Source organism: Accipiter gentilis, chromosome 19, assembly GCF_929443795.1.
Source record: "Accipiter gentilis chromosome 19, bAccGen1.1, whole genome shotgun sequence".
NCBI lineage: Eukaryota > Metazoa > Chordata > Aves > Accipitriformes > Accipitridae > Astur > Astur gentilis.
The window spans coordinates 9,000,834-9,022,564 of record NC_064898.1 but is presented as its reverse complement, the minus strand read 5'-3'; the positions used below and the strand labels follow the sequence as shown (position 1 = coordinate 9,022,564).

The 21,731-nt window shown below is 37.6% G+C and overlaps 1 protein-coding gene across 1 annotated transcript in view; it reads left to right on the top strand.

Moving 5' to 3' along the window:
* The window catches only part of RNF17 (ring finger protein 17), a 51,157-nt gene extending 29,733 nt beyond the window's left edge, over positions 1–21,424 (top strand). The window contains exons 23-37 of the mRNA XM_049822773.1: positions 924–1,074; positions 2,152–2,270; positions 3,008–3,098; positions 3,933–4,048; positions 4,424–4,731; positions 5,956–6,119; positions 6,950–7,069; positions 8,103–8,183; positions 8,873–8,998; positions 13,689–13,799; positions 17,180–17,330; positions 18,290–18,425; positions 19,760–19,949; positions 20,299–20,404; positions 20,772–21,424. Of these exons, the coding sequence (XP_049678730.1) occupies positions 924–1,074; positions 2,152–2,270; positions 3,008–3,098; positions 3,933–4,048; positions 4,424–4,731; positions 5,956–6,119; positions 6,950–7,069; positions 8,103–8,183; positions 8,873–8,998; positions 13,689–13,799; positions 17,180–17,330; positions 18,290–18,425; positions 19,760–19,949; positions 20,299–20,397 (1,963 nt within the window). The 3' untranslated portion in view covers positions 20,398–20,404; positions 20,772–21,424. The remainder of the gene's footprint in view (positions 1–923; positions 1,075–2,151; positions 2,271–3,007; positions 3,099–3,932; positions 4,049–4,423; positions 4,732–5,955; positions 6,120–6,949; positions 7,070–8,102; positions 8,184–8,872; positions 8,999–13,688; positions 13,800–17,179; positions 17,331–18,289; positions 18,426–19,759; positions 19,950–20,298; positions 20,405–20,771) is intronic.
* The last annotated feature ends 307 nt before the right edge of the window (positions 21,425–21,731 follow it).

Sequence of the window (21,731 nt, the reverse complement as noted above, 5' to 3'; positions counted from 1 at the left end):
AGGCATTCTTATTACAAACTGGTGAAGTATAGTTAGAAGAAACTGATTAGGGTTGCATTTGGCACTGGGTACTCGTTTTGAATGCTGTTGGCTTATCTTGCTTTGTTGAGGAAAGTATAGGAACAAAAGACAGATAGGCACTATGTTGTGGTTTATTAAATATTTTTGATTCCAAATTAAGTACATGATGTAACTCTATTTCAAAGCAGTTTTAATGTAGTATCGGGGCCTGATAAATGCAACACTGTTCAGAAAGATTAAATCTTTTTGCTCTTTCTTTTCTCCTCCCCATTCCTTCATTAGGAATCTTGTTAAATAATACTGGTGTCCTAAGTCATAAAACTTCAAGTTATTTCTTTCAACATGATTCTAATATGCTGTTAGGAAAGTTTGAAGGCAATTTCTACACGTTAGTGTATCAACCTTCCTTTGGTAGATATTTAGGAAACATTTAGGTAATAGTGACTACTGTTTGAAGACCATTAAATGGAAATGTCATTGCTTAGTGGAAGAGTTGCTTATTTTCTGCCTCTTATTATTTCTTTCTTTCATCTTTTTACCTTCTTGCATGTAGCTACCTAGAGTCCCTTTGAATAAGTCATGACACTAAATGAGTACCACAGTCTCAAGTTGTCAAGACAAAATAGTGCATCTTTCTAATAGTGCTATACAGAATGGTCAGTATCACTCAGATTAACTCCATTGTTTAAGAAAACATGATAGTTTTATAGAATTTTAATCAGATTGCATGTGTTTTTGAAGCTCCATTTCATGTATTTCTAACATATCATGAAAAACTACAATACTATGTCAGACACTTACTAAACCTTTACTGTGTGCTAGTTAAGCAGTGATTGACTAAATAAGCCCTTTATTCACTGGGTAAAATTTTACCACTATAAAAGTGTTGTTTTGAATGTTAGTTTACAGGAGAGGATGGCTACCATCTACAAAGAATCCCAGCCACAGTCTGTGAAGTGGGAAAGTAGTATGCACTGTGCTGTTTATGTACGTGATTTGAAACAGTGGCAAAGAGGTCAAATAACCAGGATTGTCTCTGAAACGAGTGCAGAGGTAAACCTCTTATCATAACAGGGTTTATACTTTAATTTCTAAAGATTGTAAGCATTCATTGATTAAAATAATGTGAAATCTTTGCTTATTACTTCTGTGTTAATACTTTTTCATACAGCCTTTTGCTTTTGTCCAAAATAAGTTACATTGTACATTGCTGCAAATAAGATTAGTCTCATCAAAGCTCAGATGCCTGTAGCAGGGAACCTGGTAGTTGAAGAAGGCTCCTGAGTTTGACTTTGTGTATGTTTACACTACAGTTTAGCTTAGATTCCAGAAGCTGTGGGAACCTGAGGGTCACATTAATTCAAACTTAATGATCCTTGCTAAAAGATGGACCCAGTTGAGCTGAGTGCACACCACAGGAACACATGTAGTCATGCTGTTGCTTGAACCCTAAACTGATGGTGATGCACTGTGCCATGTAGGTGTAATGTTTTCCACAGTAACTTCTCACACAGTGCTGCATTAAACATGTGTCTTTGAAAAGAATAAGGAGCATCAGAAGAGGCATTTTGTGAATAGATAACTACTTGCCTCAAAAGTAAGAGTGGCTTTTTAATCATACAGATAATCCAGGACTGGATTGCCATTGGTTCTCTCCACCATTATCAGATTATGCCTGTGGGTCTTGTTAGTAGGAGGCAGAAGCAGGACTTCGTATCTGGTTTGCATCATCTGCTTTCTAAGGCTAAGGGCCCTCAAAGAGCTATTGAACCATGTCAGAATCAAAAACAACAGGTGGAGAGGAGCTATTTCAGTGTTTCTAGGTTTATGAATTTAAATACACCAACATAACTGAAGCAAAGGAAAAGAAATTTTCTTATTCTACTAACAGTGTCTGTAAAGTTGTTTTAACCTCCTTTGAGCACATTTTTTTGTTTGTCCTCTGGATACATTGTGGTAGTCATTTGTGTTGGGTGATGAAGTACTTAAAGTGCAAAGGCCGTTCATTGAACGCTGGTAATGTTTGTTCGAATTTGGTTTACCTATTCAGGCATGCTTTGAATTATCATTTGTTACAGATACACTAAGAGAGGGGTTTTTTGTTTTCATTGTGTTTCTTGTCTGTAACAGGTGATACTTTATGATTCTGGAGCTGAAAAAACAATGGATATCAGCTGTCTAAGGAAGCTAGAGGAAAATATGAAGATAATTAGGACATTAGCAATAGAATGTTCTTTGGCCGATATCAGGTAGCCTTTCCCTTATACTGAGCAGCAGTATTAGAAACTAATAATGACTTAATATTTTCCTGTGTTAGCACTGATGATCTAAGATTTGGATGTGGTTTGCTTTTTGAATAAAGAAGAAATGGGATGGCAGCTGTAATTTATTTTATAAAGGGTTTTTTTTCTAAGGGTTATGCTACATGCCAGTAAAGCAGAAACCATGCTATAGAAAGAAAGAGCATATATAGGATGAAATATAAAATACTGTACAGATGATAGAGTTTTTTCTTAAGATGAATCGTATCTCATTAAAACGTACAGGAGGTGTCTTTTCTAGACTGTAGAAAAGAGAGAACCGGGGTATTCTCCCATGGATTTGTTTGTTGTCTATACTGTGAAAAAAAATAATTATGTTTGTAATACCCATTCCCTGAATTAATATAAAAAGCCTAATTTGCAGATGAAGTAAGGATTTTCCTTTGTTCTGTTAACACAGGTGTCATGCTTCTGGGGCTCATGATCCTCCTCATGTTGAAGTTTTGGGGTTATATTTTTGGATTCTTCCTGTCACATAGATTCAGAGATGGATAACAATTTCTTTTTACTGTTGACTGTAATGTAGATTGTCTTTTTTCCCTGATAGCTCAGGCAGTTAAAAAAAAAAAAAAATCAAAATCTCAGTAAAGGGAGGGTTTGTGGTTAAGCTCAGGAGATGCCAACTTCTCTTGTACTAAAGGAGATTATAATTTGTTCTATGTTAGACCAACAGGTGGAAGCACGCAGTGGACAGCAACAGTCTGTGAATGTTTATCCTATTACCTAACTGGTGCACAAGTAAAAATAATCATACAGGTTTGTAATCAAAAGCAGGGGTATTAGTAAAATCTCTCAAGTTGTCTGTTAATTTAATTTTTTTTCTGAATATTTTCACTCTTCAGAAGGTCCTGAGTGGAACTTGACTAGATAGCTCTTTGCTGTAGGGGAAAAGATGCTTTTTCTTTTTTTGCTTTACTTTCATTACGCACAGGAGCATTAGAGCAGTTTGGCTACCCAGTGTGGAAAGAACACAGTCTTAGATACATTTAGTTATTGAAGAATAATATTTATATCTTTGGGATCACTGGATGCTGACAACTTCTATGGACAGATGAGCAAGATGCTCATGTTCTTGATGAGAATGATTTCAGCAGCTACTATATTAGTTTTCAAGTCTCAGAACCTGAAAACAAGTCCAATGCTACAGACATCATTAGTAATTGATTTCATCGACCGGTAAAAAAACCTGAATTATTACAAGGGTTTCATTTGTTCAGTGTCTGTTGGCAGCTGCCAGTGAAGTTTTACAGTGTGTCTGGAAATAAAAGCACTGATGAGCAAAGGTATTTATGAGTGGGTTTAGAGCTCCTGCTGGAGGAAAACAAGCGTTTGGCAGTTCATTCTAATGAAACAGCTAAGGGAGGAAGCAAGGTTTTATTCTCTTACTGCTTTTTTAATGTCATGTGTAGAAGAGTTGGTAAAATGATGGGAACTATGACATAGATTAAATAAATTTTGTGTCTTCTGATGTGGGCATCAGTTGTTCAATGTCTGGTTTGCAGTCAGTACCAATAAAATGAAAAATATGCCTGTAGTTTAGAGGAAATGCATATTGTAATATGTTGTTCAGCGCACTCTTGTTTTTTCCAGGGAAGTGTTGTGGCTTGTGCATTGCCTGTGAAAATTCTTTGCAAAGATGAAACAGGACAATTAATTGATATTTCAGAACACCTTATTAAAAAGGGTTTGGCTTTTAGAAAGAGAAGGTTTGGATACGTTTCTTTTATATTCTTTCAGACTCTAGTATAGACTTTTATATTCTTTTATATTTTCTTTTATGTTCTTTCAGACTCTAGTATTGACATCGTGATAAGCTAATAAGTGAAACAAACATTTGGATTGTCTTCTACAGCATATGTAGTAACAGAACTCCATTTTTAGTGAACTTATTTGAGTATAACATTATTAATTGTATTCATTGCACATTTCAGTTATCTAAGTTGGCAGATGAGATATTAACAGTATTTTAACAAGCATTTGCCATCATTGTGTGTTTGGTTTTTTACTTCTATTTTATTCTTCTGCGCTTTTCAAGTTCTTTGTCAGTTAATGTGTTGATATGATTTGATTGAATCTGCTAGAACTGATAAAGCTGATGTGGTTTACTCGGTCTCCAAGGAACATCTTAAAGTACATTTAGAGCAAGAGGACACACATATGGATGGCTGTAATTCCAGAACTGCATGTGCAAGAAACAGCACTGCTCCAGAGGAAAACATCACTGTTTCAGAGAGCGAACAGAAATTATGCAAAACATATAAGTCGCTGCCTCATTCAGGAATGGGCGAAGTATATAAAACCCCTGTTATACCTGAAGCAAAAATTTTTCAAGCTGTAGTAAGTTGCGTTGGACATGATGGAACTATTTATATAATACCAAAATCATTTGGTAAGATTACATAGAAGAAAATACATTTACATCTATGAATCTGATGGCTTTGGTGTATGAGAACATATCAGATATGTGTTCTAGTATACATGTTCTGTATCAGAACACAGTTCTGGAATATTCCTGTTGGGGAGGATTGCTGTTAGGAGGTGGTGAGACCTTTGGCACAGGGGGTGAGGGGTGCGTGCCCCTCTGTAGAGGTGGGGAGAGGTCCCGCAGCTTCCGGCAAAGGAAACCCACATCCCCAGGAGGTGGTGCACTCTCCTTAAACCCATCAAAATTGGCTCTCCTGTCCTTCTACCCTCCCCAGAAACCAAAAAACCCCAAGCCCTTGGGCAGGCAGCTTACTTGCCTTTGTTCTCTAGGCAGTATTGGGTAAAGCAGCAAGTGCTTTATTTTATAATGTTGAGACTGTGATACATTTTACTAATAATGAAGATAAACATTCCTAAAGATTCTCAGAAGTTAGCCTGGTTCTCTATTACTGAGTTTTTCTCCTTCAGTGTGAGCTCAGTACCCACTTTCCTTGGGCTTTTTATTTTTATTTGTACTGTGATAGATTCTGTATCTCTTAATATTTTCTGTTTGTACTGTTTGAAAGAGATACAGATGCAGTGTCAGTCTTCAGTACCATGATAATACATTGTGCTTTAGAGAAATGTTTCCATATGAGCATGCTAATTTTTTATTCTTTTTTTAGTCCACAAGTACATTTAACTATTAAATCATATCATAAAACCTTGAGGTTCAAAGGACAGTAACCCCACTCGCCCAAGACTGTATTCTTAATGCAGTTTTTGCTGTAGACTTTACCCATAGCGGAAGAGAGTCTTCTGGACACCTGTTTTGTGTTGTTGTATGGTGTCCTACCGCTGTCTGGGAATCTTGTCCTGTTCACGGAGAGGCTCTTGTATTAGTGCTGCCAAGGTGTCAGTTGCAAAATTTATAGACTCTTCTTCTCTGAGATTAGAATCCAGAATTACTAGTGGTTTCACAATTGGAAATGCAGTTTACTTTTTGTTCTAAGTAGTAACTTGTTTGTATATACTAGGTGTTGAACATACATACTGTATCAGTGTTGGAAAATATTTTTTGGAGCAGCACATGTATTTTATGTTTATACGTGTGTTCATCTGAATCTGCTGGGTTTTAGTGAAATCATTTGCACTAATAAGTTACAGACTATTTTGAAATTTTTTTTTGTTTTTTTTGTTCCTCCCCCAGAAACTGAACTAAACAAATTGATGACTGAAATACAAAGTGACTTTAAATGCCTTGGTCTTTTGGAACCCTACTGCTGGAAAAAGGGAGAAGCTTGTGTTGTAAGAGGATCAGATACCATGTGGTATCGTGGTAAAGTTGTGGAACTTGGTGGTAGTACTCTCCAGGTAGGTTTTGGGGGGGGGGGGGGGGGGGGGCAGGAACATGTATGTGCACATGTATGTTAAAAAAAAAGGGGGGGGGGGGGGCAAATAATCTAATCCTCTAAAATAAATTTATGATCACACCTTTTTTCGTTCAGCTGACCTGACTATCCAGATACTCATTCTGCTTAGAAGTGTGATAACTGTCCTGATTTTTACATTTATTTTAAAGACGAATTCTGTCTACTTTTTTCAGTTGTCACAATTTTTCCCATAGTTTTCCTGGTGATGATAAATGTTCTTAAGTAAAAAGCTACCCTTGATCACCTGCAAGTAATCCCTTTTACATTTTTTCTTCTTTTCTTGTTGTTGTTACCATATGTGGAATGCTTTGAAAATTCTTAGGTTTAGCTTCTCCCCACCCTGTCCCCACCCAAGAAGTAGTCGCTGTCTTTGTTTTGAATTCTTTCTGCTGCACAGGTATACAGCTACTTTTTCTAATTAGCAGTTAATCTTATCTAAAGTCTTGAGTCTGCTCATGCTTTTTGAATGTAGACTTGCAAGTGTGATAGTATCCTAGTTCACAAATTTTTTATTTCTTTCCATTTTAAACTACTGTAAGGTTATTGCACAAAAGGTAAGATCTCTTGCAAGATAAGTTGGGAATCTGAACTTCTAATCTACCATACCAGTTTTTTAATCCTTTCCTTCATTTCCACTTTGTCACATCACCTACTTACAAGCAAATGATTATTTTTTCTTCCAGAAAAATGAATGCTGTAAATGAAAGCTTTCCATTATTAAATGACTTAAAAAACACAAATTATTTCAGGAAAGCTTTTCTTTTCATATAGGTGCAGTATATAGACCATGGTTGCATAGAGAGGATTCCTCAGTGTCATCTGTATCCAACTACATTGTATACTGGTATTCCTCCATTTTGCATACCATGTCAGCTCTACAAGACAGTACCAGTGAGTAATGGTAAATTTGAAGACATTTTAGTAGTTACTCAAATTGATACACTGTTTAGTCATACAAAGGTTGAGACTAGTTGCTGGTATTTTTTCCTGCTGATGAGGATTGTTTCACAAGGCAGGCTTTTATCAGGAACTGCCAGATTGCTTTATGAAGTGACCATGCTTCAAAAGGAGCTGTTACTGGAATAAATCTTTGTGAGACAGGACACCGCAGTAGTTGGCAGGATGACACTCTGAAGTGGTAGTTTGTTTTGCAATAGCAGCAACAAGAAGTAGGGCCTGGATTTCTTAATGCAAAATGGCCAGAAAATTGTAAGTCTTCAAGTCTTGCAGAAGTGTTTCTGTCATTCTGAACTTAGCTGTGTAGGAAACAATCTGTTATGCTAAACTAATACAAGTGAATTGTTTTAGGGGTTTTTGTTAGTAAGTAATCGGTACATCAGTAACATCTTCATGCGCCATCCCATCTTACTTGAATTTGAATGGTGCATTTAGTAAATGTGAATTACTGAAATGACTAGTTTATTTTTAAACTTATTTTTAAAGAAAACCTTTTTATTGCTGGAAGCAGTTCAACTGATAGATTAAGAAATACAGGCTTTTAAACCTACAGGTTAGGAGGAGAGCAGACTGCAGGGAATAAAAGAAGTATTTAAAGTGTCCTGTGTTTTCTGTTGTCTGTTAAGTTATCTTTGAATGTTAATTCTGTATCTTTGGGTTATGCTTCGGGTGATTATGCACACATACATTATGTATATAGTAAAGGTTAGACCTGGCAAGCAGCATCTCTTTCTAAGCTACTTCAAGACCTGAAAATTGCTGTTTCACTTTGTCACACAGTAAGTTCTAGTGTACCAAATAGCAGATAGTGTTTAAACTGTTGTAGATAAATCAAACTAATGATGTGTGTTTTCAAATAAGTTTTTCAATGATAGGCATGTATTTGCATCTTACTATGTTAAGAATAGTAAGAGTATTATTTGTCAGCATATTAATGTGTGGGGATTTCTTTTTTTTCATCAAATAGATTGGAAATTTTTGGCAGCAGGATGCAGTAGATTGCCTTCAAGAGCTACTTAAAAATGAAGAGGTTGAAATACATGTTCAGGTAGCTTAATTTATTCATGGATGTGGAATGAGGCTTACTTTTTGTTCTCTTTTTTTCTTTTAACTTACATTAAGAAAAATAGGTAAAGGAATATAGCAGTAAATGTGTTTCTTAGACAAAACAAAATCAAAACCTAAAGTTATTTTTCCTGTGATTTTAGCTTTATTACAGTTTTCAGGCCTTAAATGTGTTCTTTAGAGGTATTAATATTTTTTGATCCTGTTTGTATTCTCTGTTGTCATTCTGACAAGCAACCTACCTACCAACAGCATAAACTCTTCTAAATTCAATTTCAAGTGATTAAAATTTAGCATAATTAAGTATGGCCAAGCTTAAATTAATATATGAACATTATAGGGAAACACATAATCTGTATTGTCTGAAAACCTGCAATTTCAGATGGTTTAATTTCTAATGATAAATTGTGAAAGAGAAGGGTTTATGATTGAGTGAGCAAACATGGGATAATGTTTCAGTGTTAGACTGAGTAGTCAGTGCTGCCATTCCAGAGATGGATATATTCCCATTTTTGTCATAACTGATGTTAATAGCCATCCTTACTAGTTTTGTAGCTTTGATGAATGAGTATGGTGCATATAGGAATGACAGATTTGAATTTCCTGATCGCTATTTCTAAAACCTCAGTCATGCTATTACTGTTATAATCTTATTTTGTCTTCTGTAAGTAGGAATTACCAGATAACCCATGGGGCAAACTGTCCATCAACCTGTATTTTGGTGGAATGTCACTTTCTTCCTTCATGGCATACCAGAAGTACTGTGTTGCTGAAGATTGTCAGGACATAGCAACACTGGTGAGATTTTTTTTGTGTGTGCGTGTCTGTGTCTTCTACGGTTGTAATTCTGACAAAAAAGATTACTCAGTTGCTTGTTGTGACGTTTGATGATTTGTTATTTCTTTTTATATTTCTGTACAGTTTTGTGATGTAAACAGCAGTAAGACTACGTACACAGCTCTGTAGCATAAGAAGGGTAGATACAATGTGTTGATAAGATTGTCTGGAATAGTGAATTGCGAAGAGTTTGTTCTTGGACTCCTTGCCGAAAAGAGATTTTTGCATTTCTGTTTAAAGTCCAATTAGGTTTTGTGTACGTCTAAAACTTAAAAGGATAGGAATAGGGTAATATTTTTATCACTTGACGGGATTAGTTAATCATAGAAATATATCCAAGGATGGAGATACTCAAAAGTAAATTGAATCAAGTATTTCAACATAAACCTAGTGATTTCTAAGGGAATTACCTAGGTTCTTCATTCCTAGTGTCTGCGATACTCATCTAGTGTTCTTTAGAGGAGGATTGAAATTTTCACCAAACTTCATTGTCTTAACAAAAAAAAAGTTGATAAGTAATTTCTCAGTATATTTTTTTCTTGAAATCTTAGGATCAGTTTTATTTAAATAACTAAGGCTTTGTTGTTCCATTTTTCTCTTAATTCTGTTTAAGCCTGCCGATGTATTTTTCTTTCCAATATGAGTCTTTGCTTCAGAAAAGAATTTTAGAATACAGAGTACGCTGCTGTCACTGCTGACGTAAGTCTTGGCATGTATGCTAGTGGGCTTGTGATGCACTTAGAAAAATCTCTGTGTGTATTAGAACTGAGTAACCATGGAAAACCTAATTGTAAATCAGTGTCTTGTTGCATTTTCATAAAGTCAGCACATGACACACAACTTTCAGCAAACTAAATATGGATCTTGAAATGACATTGTACCACTAAAACAAAAATGAAATTTGGAAAACAAAAATAAAGTCGTGGAAGAAGTCTATAAGCAAGAAGCATTCAGAAAGCCTGGAATGCTTTCCACAAGGAGTATAGCATTAAGCAGATCCGTTCCAGGAGTAAGTGGTTCAGAACAATTTGTAAGAAAGTTAGTATTGGAGGTGTTCATTTGTGGACCAGAAAAGGAGCAAGGTGTCCAGAGCTCGAGCTGGTTCCAGTAGCAGAACCTCGGGAATAGCAGAAGTGGGAAGCATGCAGCTCTGAGAACATTCAAACATAATCGGCTCGGGGTTTAGCTGTAGAGACTAAGCAGCAGTCCTCACAAGCCAAGTCATACACTGCATTAACTAAAGGATACTATTATTATATAAAGTATAGTCATTATATGTTTTACTATTTTATAGTTTTGTAATTTTATTTCATTGCTTCAAATCTGTGTTCTCAGGTAAGTAAGCTGGTAAGGACTGTATTCTGTTGTGTGAGCGTTGTATTTCTGTTAATAGTGGTAATAAGCTGCTTATGCAGATCCCACTTGCTGCAGACTTTATTATTGTCTTTGAGAGGCACTTCTGTTGAGCTGCACAGGTGAGTTTAGGAGCTTGTCTTTGTTATCATATGACAATCATAGCTTAGGCATTAGCCAGAAAATTCCCTGGCAGTAGGATATTGGAGAATACACCAGAACCCCAGGCATGATAAACTTAGAGCAGTAAATCTCATTCTAGGTGTATGTGTACATATATATGTGTGTTCGTGTGTATACACATATATGCACATATATATACAAGACCATTATACTGTGGTATTTTTTTATTTGGCTTTTGGGGAGATGGGATTTGGTTGGTTGGTTGGTTTTGTTTGTTTCTCTACCACCGTGAGTCAGAACCGAGGCAGCCAAGTGCTGCCTTGTGCTCATATATTCAGGCATGGGGGACTATGACCTTGCTTTATTTGACAGACAAGTTTTTAATCTCTTCATTCTGAGCTCAGGCTTATCGAACAATAATTTTTAGAATTACTTTTTCTACAGCTGTTGACTACAAGCCAGTTCCAACCATCTGAACCAAAATCAGTTCAAAATTCCTCAAACAGACTATTTTTGTATTTAACTGCATTGCATATCAGCCCCTTTACAGTGAGGTACTTGAAGTCTGCAGATTTTAAGCTTATAATTTGAGCAAACACTTGACCAGACAATTCCATCTTAATCCACCCCTGGAAATGCCAATGCTGGGTTTTCTGGAATAGTCTATTAGTTTAGGTCAGAGGAGAAATGCACTTCAAACTGCTGTTGACATAGCCATATTTATTCAGTTAGCACCTGCCTTCTGAATGACAGCAAAGACAATGCTGAAAAGACTTCATGCAAAGCCATTTTTGATGTTACTGACCTGTAGTCGTCGGAACACTGAGCATCACCAGGGCAATTCTAGAGAGAGATCAGTGTCTTTTCAGACATAGAGAGAAATCTTTAGGCAGAAGTAGCAGTGTACAAAGGACTAATTCCTCTTCCTCAGATTCTGCATGGACTTCCATGATAGATGAGAGCAGATACTGCAGTTGGTGTTGCAGTGCTGCATCATTACAAATTCTAGCACTGAGATTGCTATGTGGTTTGGCACTTCAACTTGCAGGAAGGCTTACTCCTCGTGTCCCTATTCCCCACTTCTAAATAGGCAGTTAATTTCCTCTAAAACCAGTGATCTGTATGACTCAAAGGCCTGCCAGATACCCTAAGCTGTTGTTACCTTGTTAGGAATTTATCAGGACAAGCCTGGATGAAGGATTGGAGTGTCAAATGACTTTGGGCATACGTTGAAGGCCAGCCATGTGGCTTGAAGGCCAGGTGTCTGGGTCATAAGTCCCACCATCTCTGACACCAAGAAGACCTGTTCTGTCACTGATGTTTACCACAAGACTAGTGGAAAAGCCTTCTGAAAACACCTAGATAGAAAGCTTTTTCTGCTTTCCTTTTGTCAATATGAGAGTAAAGTCTAAGATACTCTGTCTGTTTCAGGGAAATACAGAATCTGAGACTTGCCAGACTATCACTTTGGTCTTCATCATCCTACAGATGTCTTTAGTGTCTCACACTACTGGGTGGGCTTATGTAGACCATTCATTAACAAAGCTTTGCATGTGGTAGAGAAGGAAGTACAGCATAACACACTGCACTGCAGCCTACCATTTACTTAGTCTGGATTAAATTCTTCATGCTGAAAAGCACTCTTGTGTTGCCTTATTAAGTATAGGGTATTATGTGATGTATACTATATATTAAAAACACATAATTTCTGCTATGGCTTTACAGATGTAATAAGGAATGTAAGGCATTTTTAGATTTTTAAAGAATAGACACAAAGGCAGAAGGGATGAGGGGCAACTGTTTGAAATAGGTAACTCCTAAAGATGTCTTAGTAGAAGATCTTTTTAGTATCAGTATTTACAACTGGACTGTCTGTGCCTAAGTGTGGTAGATTTAGCAGTAACCTATCTACTGACAATAAGAAAAGTCTGTTAACATTAACAACAAAAAAGTGAATGCAGTTTTTCTTTCAGAGACACGCGCAAGAGCTGACTTGAGATACCCAGCTGAGCTACGTGCAGTGCTTATCTGGGAATAAGCTGGAATTTAAGTTGAATCTTTAGAGCCAGATGTAGTGAGGTGGCCTGTCACAATGTTCCTGATTGTTTTGCAGAAATGTGGCATTTAGTTTGTATGTATCTATGATACAGTTAGACATCTTTTCCTTACTAGTATTTATTGAGATTTTTTTAATTGTTTTTTTTTGAAATCTTAGGAGCACATACTTTCAATGGAAAAGCTGTTCTTTCCTAGTTAACTCTGAGGAACACAATGGGTTTTTGTACTGTATCCCATGTCAGATCATGCAGGGGGAAGAAAGGGTCAGAATTTATTGTTTTATTTTGCAGTCATATATATCTGGTTGCTTCCACTTTTCTTTTTGTTCTGAGCATAGTAAAAACTGTTCATCAAGTAGGTGTGTAAAAATAAAATGTAGTTGAGAGAAATTGTACCTATTGTTATGTGTCACATTAAAGTACAAGAGAGAATAGGAGCTGTATTCATGACCCATGATCCAGCTGAGCTATGTGCTATACCTTATAAAGATATCATTTAATGCACCAAGGTTTATTTTGTCATGAACTAAATGAGTTAATGGCATGTAGAAAACCTGTAAAATACATGGTTCTGGAAGAAGACACACTGGAGCATGCTATGCTACTGAGACAGTATGCATCTGTACTGTGCAAAATCTGTTATCTTTTTGAAGGAGTGATAATTCTGGTGGTGAAGGAGTTAAATTATCCTTTGCCTTTCTCTTAAGGGATGACTTGCTCTGGCAAACAGCAGTACCATTGGGCATGGCATTCCGGTTAATCTGTGCCATTTAATTGCTACTGTTATAGTTTTTCTTTCTAAATATTTTTTTCTCTTTAAAGGGAATTCCATATTTAATGCATTTTTTCAATTATCAGCAATCAAATTAGCAAGTCAGTATGTTAGACCATTTCAAAGATACAATCTTTATATTTTAAAAGTGTTAATTAACTATCTTTTAGTTAAAGCTTTTTTAAAAACCTAATAAGTATTGAAAGGAAATGTTGATTAATACTTTTTTCATCAAGGACACACTGTTTACATTATTAGATAACTCCTTTGAACCAGAAATTGTACCAAAGCTAGTTTCTATTTTGTTACTAAATACAATGCTTGACCAAAGTCTGTCTCGGTCTAGGAGCTACTTGAAGGAGATGTTGCTGTTTTGCCTTCATATGAGTTGCCACCGCTACCTGTTCCAGGAGATATCTTTCCTGTCAGAGTTACCCATTTGGTGTCCCCTAAGGAGGTACGTTTTGTAAACATACACGTTGCAGACAGGAAATGCTGCAGTCCCATCATGCTGGTGAAAAGAAAATCATGGCTGATGATTTTAGATAACATAAAAAAGTATTAGTAAGGTTGCAAAATGCAACTGAGTTATTGACCCAGGTGGTTGTGCAGTTCAACTATCTGAATGAACTCTGACTTTAAATATCCTCTTGGGTGGGGGCAGAGAAATAAATACTGACCATTTCCCTAAAAAATGAGTTTTAAGAATTACAATACTGCAGTCTGGTACTTACCTTGTATAATAAGAAAACAGGTAATTGGATTTTAACTTGGCAGAACAATAATGATATAGCTCTTCTTTATTCTCCAAAAATTAAATTACTGGAACGTTGTATAGTAACATGAACATTTTCTGGCTGTTACAGTTGTATTTTACTGTCTTTGGTCGATGATTGATCATTGATTTTTGTGTAAACCAATACAGTTTCCCTCTAGTAGTCTTCTGGGCAAAAGGTGGAATGTAATGTTCATTGATCAGATAAGATTCCTGTGTGGACTTTGAATGTCAAATGATGAAATGGGGGAACAGGAAGTGGTGAGAAACTGATTGTGTTACAAAATCGTAACATCTTCTAAAAAAAACCAAAAAATGTTTCTATAAATGCATTAGCAACAAAAGGAAGGCTGAGGAGAATCTTCATCCTTTACTGGAGGCAGGGGGAAACACAGTGACAAAGGATGAGGAAAAGGCTGAGGTACTTAATGCCTTCTTTTCCTCAGTCTTTAACAGTAAGACCAGTTGTCCTCTGGGTACCCAGCCTGCTGAGCTGGAAAACAGAGACAAGGAGCAGAATGAAGCACTCATAATCCAAGGGGAAATGGCTAGTGACCTGCTGCACCACTTGGACACACACAAGTCTATGGGATCCATCCAAGGGTACTGAGGGAGCTGGCAGAAGTGCTCACCCAGCCACCTTCATCATTTATCAGCAGTCCTGACTGCTGTCCAGGCTAACTGGGGAGGTCCCAGTTGGCTGGAGGTTAGCAAATGTGGTGCCCATATACAGGAAGGGCCAGAAGGAGAATCTGGGGAACTACAGGCGTGTCAGTCTGACCTTGGTGCTGGGGAAGGTTATGGAGCAGATCATCTTGAGTGCCTTCACATGGCATGTACAGGACAATGAGATCAGGCCCAGTCAGCATAGGTTTATGAAAGGCAGGTCCTGCTTGACTAACCTGATCTCCTTCTATGACAAGGTGACCCACTTCGTGGATGAGGGAAAGGCTGTGCGTGTTGTCTACCTGGACTTCAGTAAAGTCTTTGACACCATTTCCCAGAGCATTCTCGTGGAGAAACTGGCTGCTCATGGCTTGGACAGGTGTATGCTTCACTGGGTAAAGAACTGGCTGGATGGCCAGGCCCAAAGAGTGGTGGTGAATGGAGTTAAATCCAGTTAGTGGCCAGTCCCAAGTGGTGTTCCCCAGGGCTCAGTATTGGGGCCAATTCTGTTTAATATCTTTACCAATGATCTGGACAAGGGGATCGAGTACACCCTCAATAAGTTTGCAGATAACACCAAGTTGGGCAGGAGTGTTGGTCTGCTTGAGGGTAGGAAGGCTCTACAGAGGGATCTGGACAGGCTGGATCAATGGGCCAAAGCCAATTGTACGAAGTTCAACAAGGCCAAGTGCCAGGTCCTGCACTTGGGTCACACCAACCCCATGCAGCACTACAGGCTTGGGGAAGAGTGGCTGGAAAGCTGCCTGGCAGAAAAGGACCTGGGGGTGTTGGTCAACAGCCGGCTGAATATGAGCCAGCAGTGCGCCCAGGTAGCTGAGAAGGCCAACAGCGTCCTGGCCTGTATCAGAAATAGTGTGGCCAGCAGGAGCAGGGAGGTGGTTGTCCCCCTGTACTTGGTACTGGTGAGGCAGCACTTTGAGTACTGTGTTCAGCTTTGGGCCCCTCACTAACAAGAAAGACATGGAAGTGCTGGAGCGTGTCGAGAGAAGGGCAATGAAGCTGGTGAAGGGTCTAGAGCACAAGTCTTATGAGGAGCGGCTGAGGGAACTGGGGTGGTTTAGTCTGGAGAAAAGGAGGCTGAGGGGAGACCTTATTGCTCTCTACAACTACCTGAAAGGAGGTTTTAGCAAGGTGGAGGTCTGGCTCTTCTCCCAAGTAACAAGTGATAGGATGAGAGGCCTCAAGTTGCACCAGGGGAGGTTTAGATTGGATATTAGGAAAAATTTCTTTACCGAAAGGGTTGTCAATCATTGGAACAGTCTGCCCACGGAAGTGGTTGAGTCACCGTCCCCAGAGGTATGTGAAAGATGTGTAGATGTGGTGCTTAGGGACATTGTTTAGCAGTGGACTTGGCAGTGTTAGGTTTACGGTTGGACTCAATGATCTTAAAGGTCTTTTTCAACCTAACTGCTTCTATGATTCTAATATTCTATAATACAGAACTGTTTTGACTAAATACAATATGGAAGTGTTTGGATATCTTAGAAAAGGGTTTTTCTTAAATTATGGATTCTGCTTCTTCTCTTACAGGAGAACCATTATAATAAGTATTTTTTGGTTCCTTTTGTGCAAATGATTTGAACTCCTGCTTTTGATCATGCTATATAACTGTAAATACTAGATCCTGCTCTGGACTCCTATAGATTTAAGTAGCAGTTGCGTGATGGAATTATGGCTTGATTATATTGTGTACAAATCAGAAAATGAAAATTAATTTTCTTCCCTGGCTAGTGCATTAGAATGTTGAGTTTAGAAAAAATAATAACCTACTCATTAATTTGTTTGGACTACCACTAAAATATTGTAATGTTCTGAAATAGCTTTGGGTTTTTTTTTTAAAAAAAAAAGGCATGTCATTTAGAAACTTGCATAGGTAAATTAAAATGTATGTATGTTGTTTAAACTTTCATTTCCTTGACCTGCAGCATTATACTGATGACCCAGTTACAAATTAGGTGAATGGAATGTCTTTGCATAGCAAACAAAACACCATTTCAAAAGCTTTTCTTTCATTAACTTTAAAATTAATCCTTGGTTTGATATTATGAAGTGAGATTATTTACCAAGTAGAAGGAGGAAGGAGTTCTAATAAGACACATCTGTGAAATCTTACATGGGTATATTCTCTATTATGTGCGTTCCTTTCATTCTTACTTTTTAACATTAATAAATCATGACTCTCTTCTGGTTTTGGAAAAAAAATTGTGGAAATATGAAATTACTCATAAATTGAGGAAAGAAGAAAAGGGAACAAGGATATGCTGAACCTTTCAACGATAGGAACAAGTAATCTAATAATCCTCGATCACTGATGGAATTTGAACGTTCTAAGTCATCTGCAAAAATTGTAATATGAGAGCATTTTCTTTGAGTAGGTTTATATTTGCCTTGATCCTTCTAAGAACCTTACGAAGCAGTCTGCCACAGCGGGAGATGCCAACTGTGACTCGGAGAGCCTTGATGAAGCCCTGAAGTGGTGCAATAAAAGTGTGGAGTCTCTTCCTTTTCTAACGCACTTCCAAACAGGTATATTAGTTTGTTTATTTTCCCTGTTGTTTCATGTGGATGTACAAAAAGCCTGAAATTCTTTTTGAGGAATAGGAGTAATTTTATTTCTATGTATCTTTAAATAAAACTTTTGGAGAGTAAGGAGTAACACTACACTATAATCATATGATACCCTATAATCATGCAGTTGAGACTTCTGTGTCATTTTGCTCCACTGGAAAATGATGGAAAGAACTCAGACTTCTGATGCCTCTTAAAGTTGATGAACTGAGTTTAGATTGCATATGGCAGTAATAAAACTTTTCCTTTAAGGTGACTGTCACTGAAGATGTAACTGTGAAAATCTTGCTATTAAATATTCAAAAGACACAAGTTCTGTACAGAAAATCATGTTACCAGGAGTTAGAAATTATGTGAAGCCCGAAGAGCATCACTGCACTTTTAATTTTGGATTTCTCCATTTAGGCAAAAGATGGGCTTTAATTCTCTTGTCTACAGCTTTTGGGCCTAAAATAACATACAGTGTGCGGGTCTAAAACTTTGTGAAGAAACCAGTTAGTGCTAGTACTTGGTTCTACCAACTAGTAAAATTCTGGTTGAGGTTTCAGGCAGCATTTGCCTTCTGTCCTCCAGACTATTGTCTGTTCTCTTAGAGAGCGATCTGTTCACTAACTCAAATGTGCAAATGAGTCAAAGTTGAAAAGTTTAAATGTTAAACAGTTTGGATCACTATCTTTACCAAGCAATTTTCTGTTCATTCTCATCATTGCTATGTGACTTAACTTGCATACTAGTAATTGTGAATTGAAATTCAGAGAGAACTGGAGGATGCATAGAACAAAATAATAGCATGAATTAGAGAAGGAAGAAAAAACTTAATCTGTCACAAAGTAAAATGGATTTTCAAGTTCAGTTAGTTTGTACTGCGCTGTGAGTATATTTTGGGGTGTTTTGTGGTTGTTTTTTTCTTTTTACAGAAATGCCTTGCCTTGTAGAATACCAGGATGGTTTATGGTATAGAGCAAAGCTCCTCTCTATTGAAGAATTTGACCCTATTAGGATCCTGGTTCAGTTTGTTGACTATGGTAGTTTTTCAGTTGTCCCAACAAGCAGGTAAACACATAACAAAAAAATGCATGGAAAATGTCTATGTCTGTATGTATGTATACACTTATATTATCAAGTATGTACTTATAAATAAGTGTATGTATTTTTACATTTATTATTGCTTATTTTTATGTAACTGTAGATATATTATTTATAATAATTCAGCATTAGATTTCGGTTGGAGAGAAAGTTGTTTGGCTGCTTAAATAATTTCTGTCCGCAAGGCATGGGGTTGTGCACCTGCTTCTTTCTCACGTTTTCCTGAGAAGTCCATTATTACAATAACAGATTTCTCCATCATCTTCAGGTTACTTGACCTGTGAAGTAGGCGCAGGCTTATAATCTGCTTTTGCACCCAAGAAGCTTACACAAAATAGGGTCTGAGCCCTCCAGGTGTGCAAAGAAATCCTCTGATCCTGTGCAACTGCCATCTGCACGGAAGACAGCTGGGGAATAAGATAAGGGAGTGTCTGAGTGGGGCACACCCCGCTCTGCTTGTGTGGAAAATGGAAGTTCAAATCCCTGTTCTGCCTGGTGCTGAGCTGCTAGGAACTGCTCCTGTGCTGACACACAGATGTCAGCTAAATGTCTCAAACACCCCAGGCTTTTAGGGTCCCCTAAGTTTGCCTGAATTTTCTCTCTTGAAGCACTTTCATATACATACTGCATAATTGCATTGACTTGCTCTTGAGCTCGTTGGGGCATCTACCGACCCTTGCTGAAGATGAGGCAAAATGGGGATTTGAACAGATCCCCTGCTTTGTGGACTATTGGATCATGGGAGAGAGTGTGTTTTATTTCAGGGTTGCACTTTCTGCTCTGCTTCCTTATTCCCTTGCTTCTGGAATAGAAAGACAGAAGAATGGGGAGATGATAATAGAAAACTAAGGTACCTATTTCCAGTAGTGTGGCTAGAGCATGTCCAGGTGTGAAGCACTTTGGACCACACAGGCATGTGTCATTTTCCAGATGCACCAGATTTGGAGCCTGCGTTGTGATGACGTGCACTTGCATTCCTGTGCTCAAATCTGGTTTAGGCACTTGAGACTCCTCCCCAAGCACTGTAATGGGGAGCTAGTGTGCCTGGTGGGTTTGAGGGGTCTGTGTGATACTGGCCTGCTTCTTGATAGTTACTGTGCTTAAGTCCTTCAGAGAGCTTAGCCCTGCATGATGAATTGTTCAGTCTGACACCAGCATGTTATTGTAGGGCAGGGACTCCGATCCCAGTTTCCACACTGTAAATCTACTGCATGAAGCATTAAGCTATCCTTACGTACATACTGACAGTTCAGCTTGACAGGTGGATTGTTGCAGGCAAACATTTTTTATTTTTGTTTTAGATTGCGTCACATACCTTATCATCTGCTGAAGTATCCTGTTCAGGCAGTACGAGCTCTGTTGGCTGGATTTAAACCTGCTTTATATGACAGAAATGTGAAAAGAATTCCTTATTGCCCAGAATGGAGCGTGGAAGCATTGTGGGCTATGATGGAGTGCATTGAAGGAAAACAGCTCTCTGCTTCCATACTTGTGAGAAACACTTTTTTTTTTCCTAGTTCTTGCTCAGCCTAAAATTCTTACTAGCACTCTAATTTCTGAGTTTTTGTTTTACTGTGAATGCTCATAATTAAAAATTGCGAACCATTTACCATGAATGTAAAGAGAGAAAATCATGTGGCATTCTTCTTAATCCAGCAAACAAGAAGTTCCTAACCATTCCTTTTACTATAAAACCACTTTCCTTTACTTAAACACAGATACTCTTTGTGTATTCACAGTTCCATTTAGGCAGTGAGTATAGCCAGTAAAATAACTTTTGCTATTGGTTAGCTTGAGATTTAAATGTTCTGTCAAAACTCTGTGAACTTCTGATTTTCAGGCTCTTTCACCAGAGGTCACTATTTCTTTGTATGAAGATGACAAAAATCTCATTCATATGAAACTGATACAAATGGGACTTGCAGATTTGGATGAGTGAGTGACATGTAAGTACAGTGAATACGAACTACAAATTCATACCATTGCAAAGGTATGATTTCAGAAGTTTTAAGCAAAGTCTGAACTCTGACAGTGAATGTTGACAACTAGAATTTATTTTTTAAGAAAAAAATCCCTTCTGTCCATATACTTCCACTCTTAATAGAATAAAATGCTGTTAAAGTATTTGAATTTCTTTACATACGCATTACTGAAGTCCATAGTGTAGCTTTAAGAGCTAACAGGTACTGAAAAAAAAGAGCTTTAAGGCAATAAACAGAAGAGCTTTTGCTGCTAGTAACTGAAGAAGGTAACTTGATGTGGGACATTGTACCCTGCCCAAAAAATCAAAATTAATTTCTTCTTCTTTTTCAGCATTTGATCTCAGTGTTCTGTACCAGTTGTTCTCAGACAGATCCATAACATATGCATGTCCACAGATCTAGTCAAACATGGAATATTTTAAATGGAAACCTTTACAGTCTACAGAGAATACTGGAGATTTTCTAATTTCCTGGCCAACTCTATGTTAAGTACTCATTTTCCCTCCCATTTAACAAGCGGTCTTCTAATTAATGTTTATAGATAATGTTCCCAACATTATTGAATCTTGAAATAGTGAAACTGTGTATTCACCTCTCAATCTCTTGACCTTAGAGCCTTAAGTATTGTTCTGTGATACCCTTTTCTTAAGAGCAGGTGGAATGAATGTATAGTAGTAAAGAAATAGATAAAAAGCTGATGCTGGGCACACTTGTTCCTCTATCTTGTTAGAAGACTATAGTTTCATTACTGCAATGTAACTGTTGCTTATGTTTCAGGTATATTTGGTGACAGACTTTTCCAGTACCGGAGTCTGGAATCGGGTGGGGGTAGGGGAGTGGTTCTGTCTTTGTTCTGGAATATGTTTGCATTGCTGCGGTGTTTTCTGATTTCAGACATGATGAGATAGATGCATTTTGGGTGCCCTTGCACCTCCTTCCTACTCCTGGAGCTGCACTGTTCATTTGAAAGTGTTGGAATAAAGAAGAGCTTGCTCAGCATGCATCTGAAAGCTTGTTTTCCTTTACTGCTATAGTATGTAAGGTTTCTTTGGATGTCCCTATTCTACTAGCTTAGTATATCCTTTACATTTAAAGCTCAAATGCTGTGTAGATTATCAAGGAAAAAACATGCACAATGAAGATTCCACAAGCTCTCCAGGCAACCTGTTCCAGTACTCAGTCACCCTCACAGTAAAAAAGTGTTTCTTGGTGTTCAGAGGGAGACTCCTGTGTTTCAGTTTGTGTCCATACTACACACATACCCTTATGTATGTCTCTTCCATCAAGATCA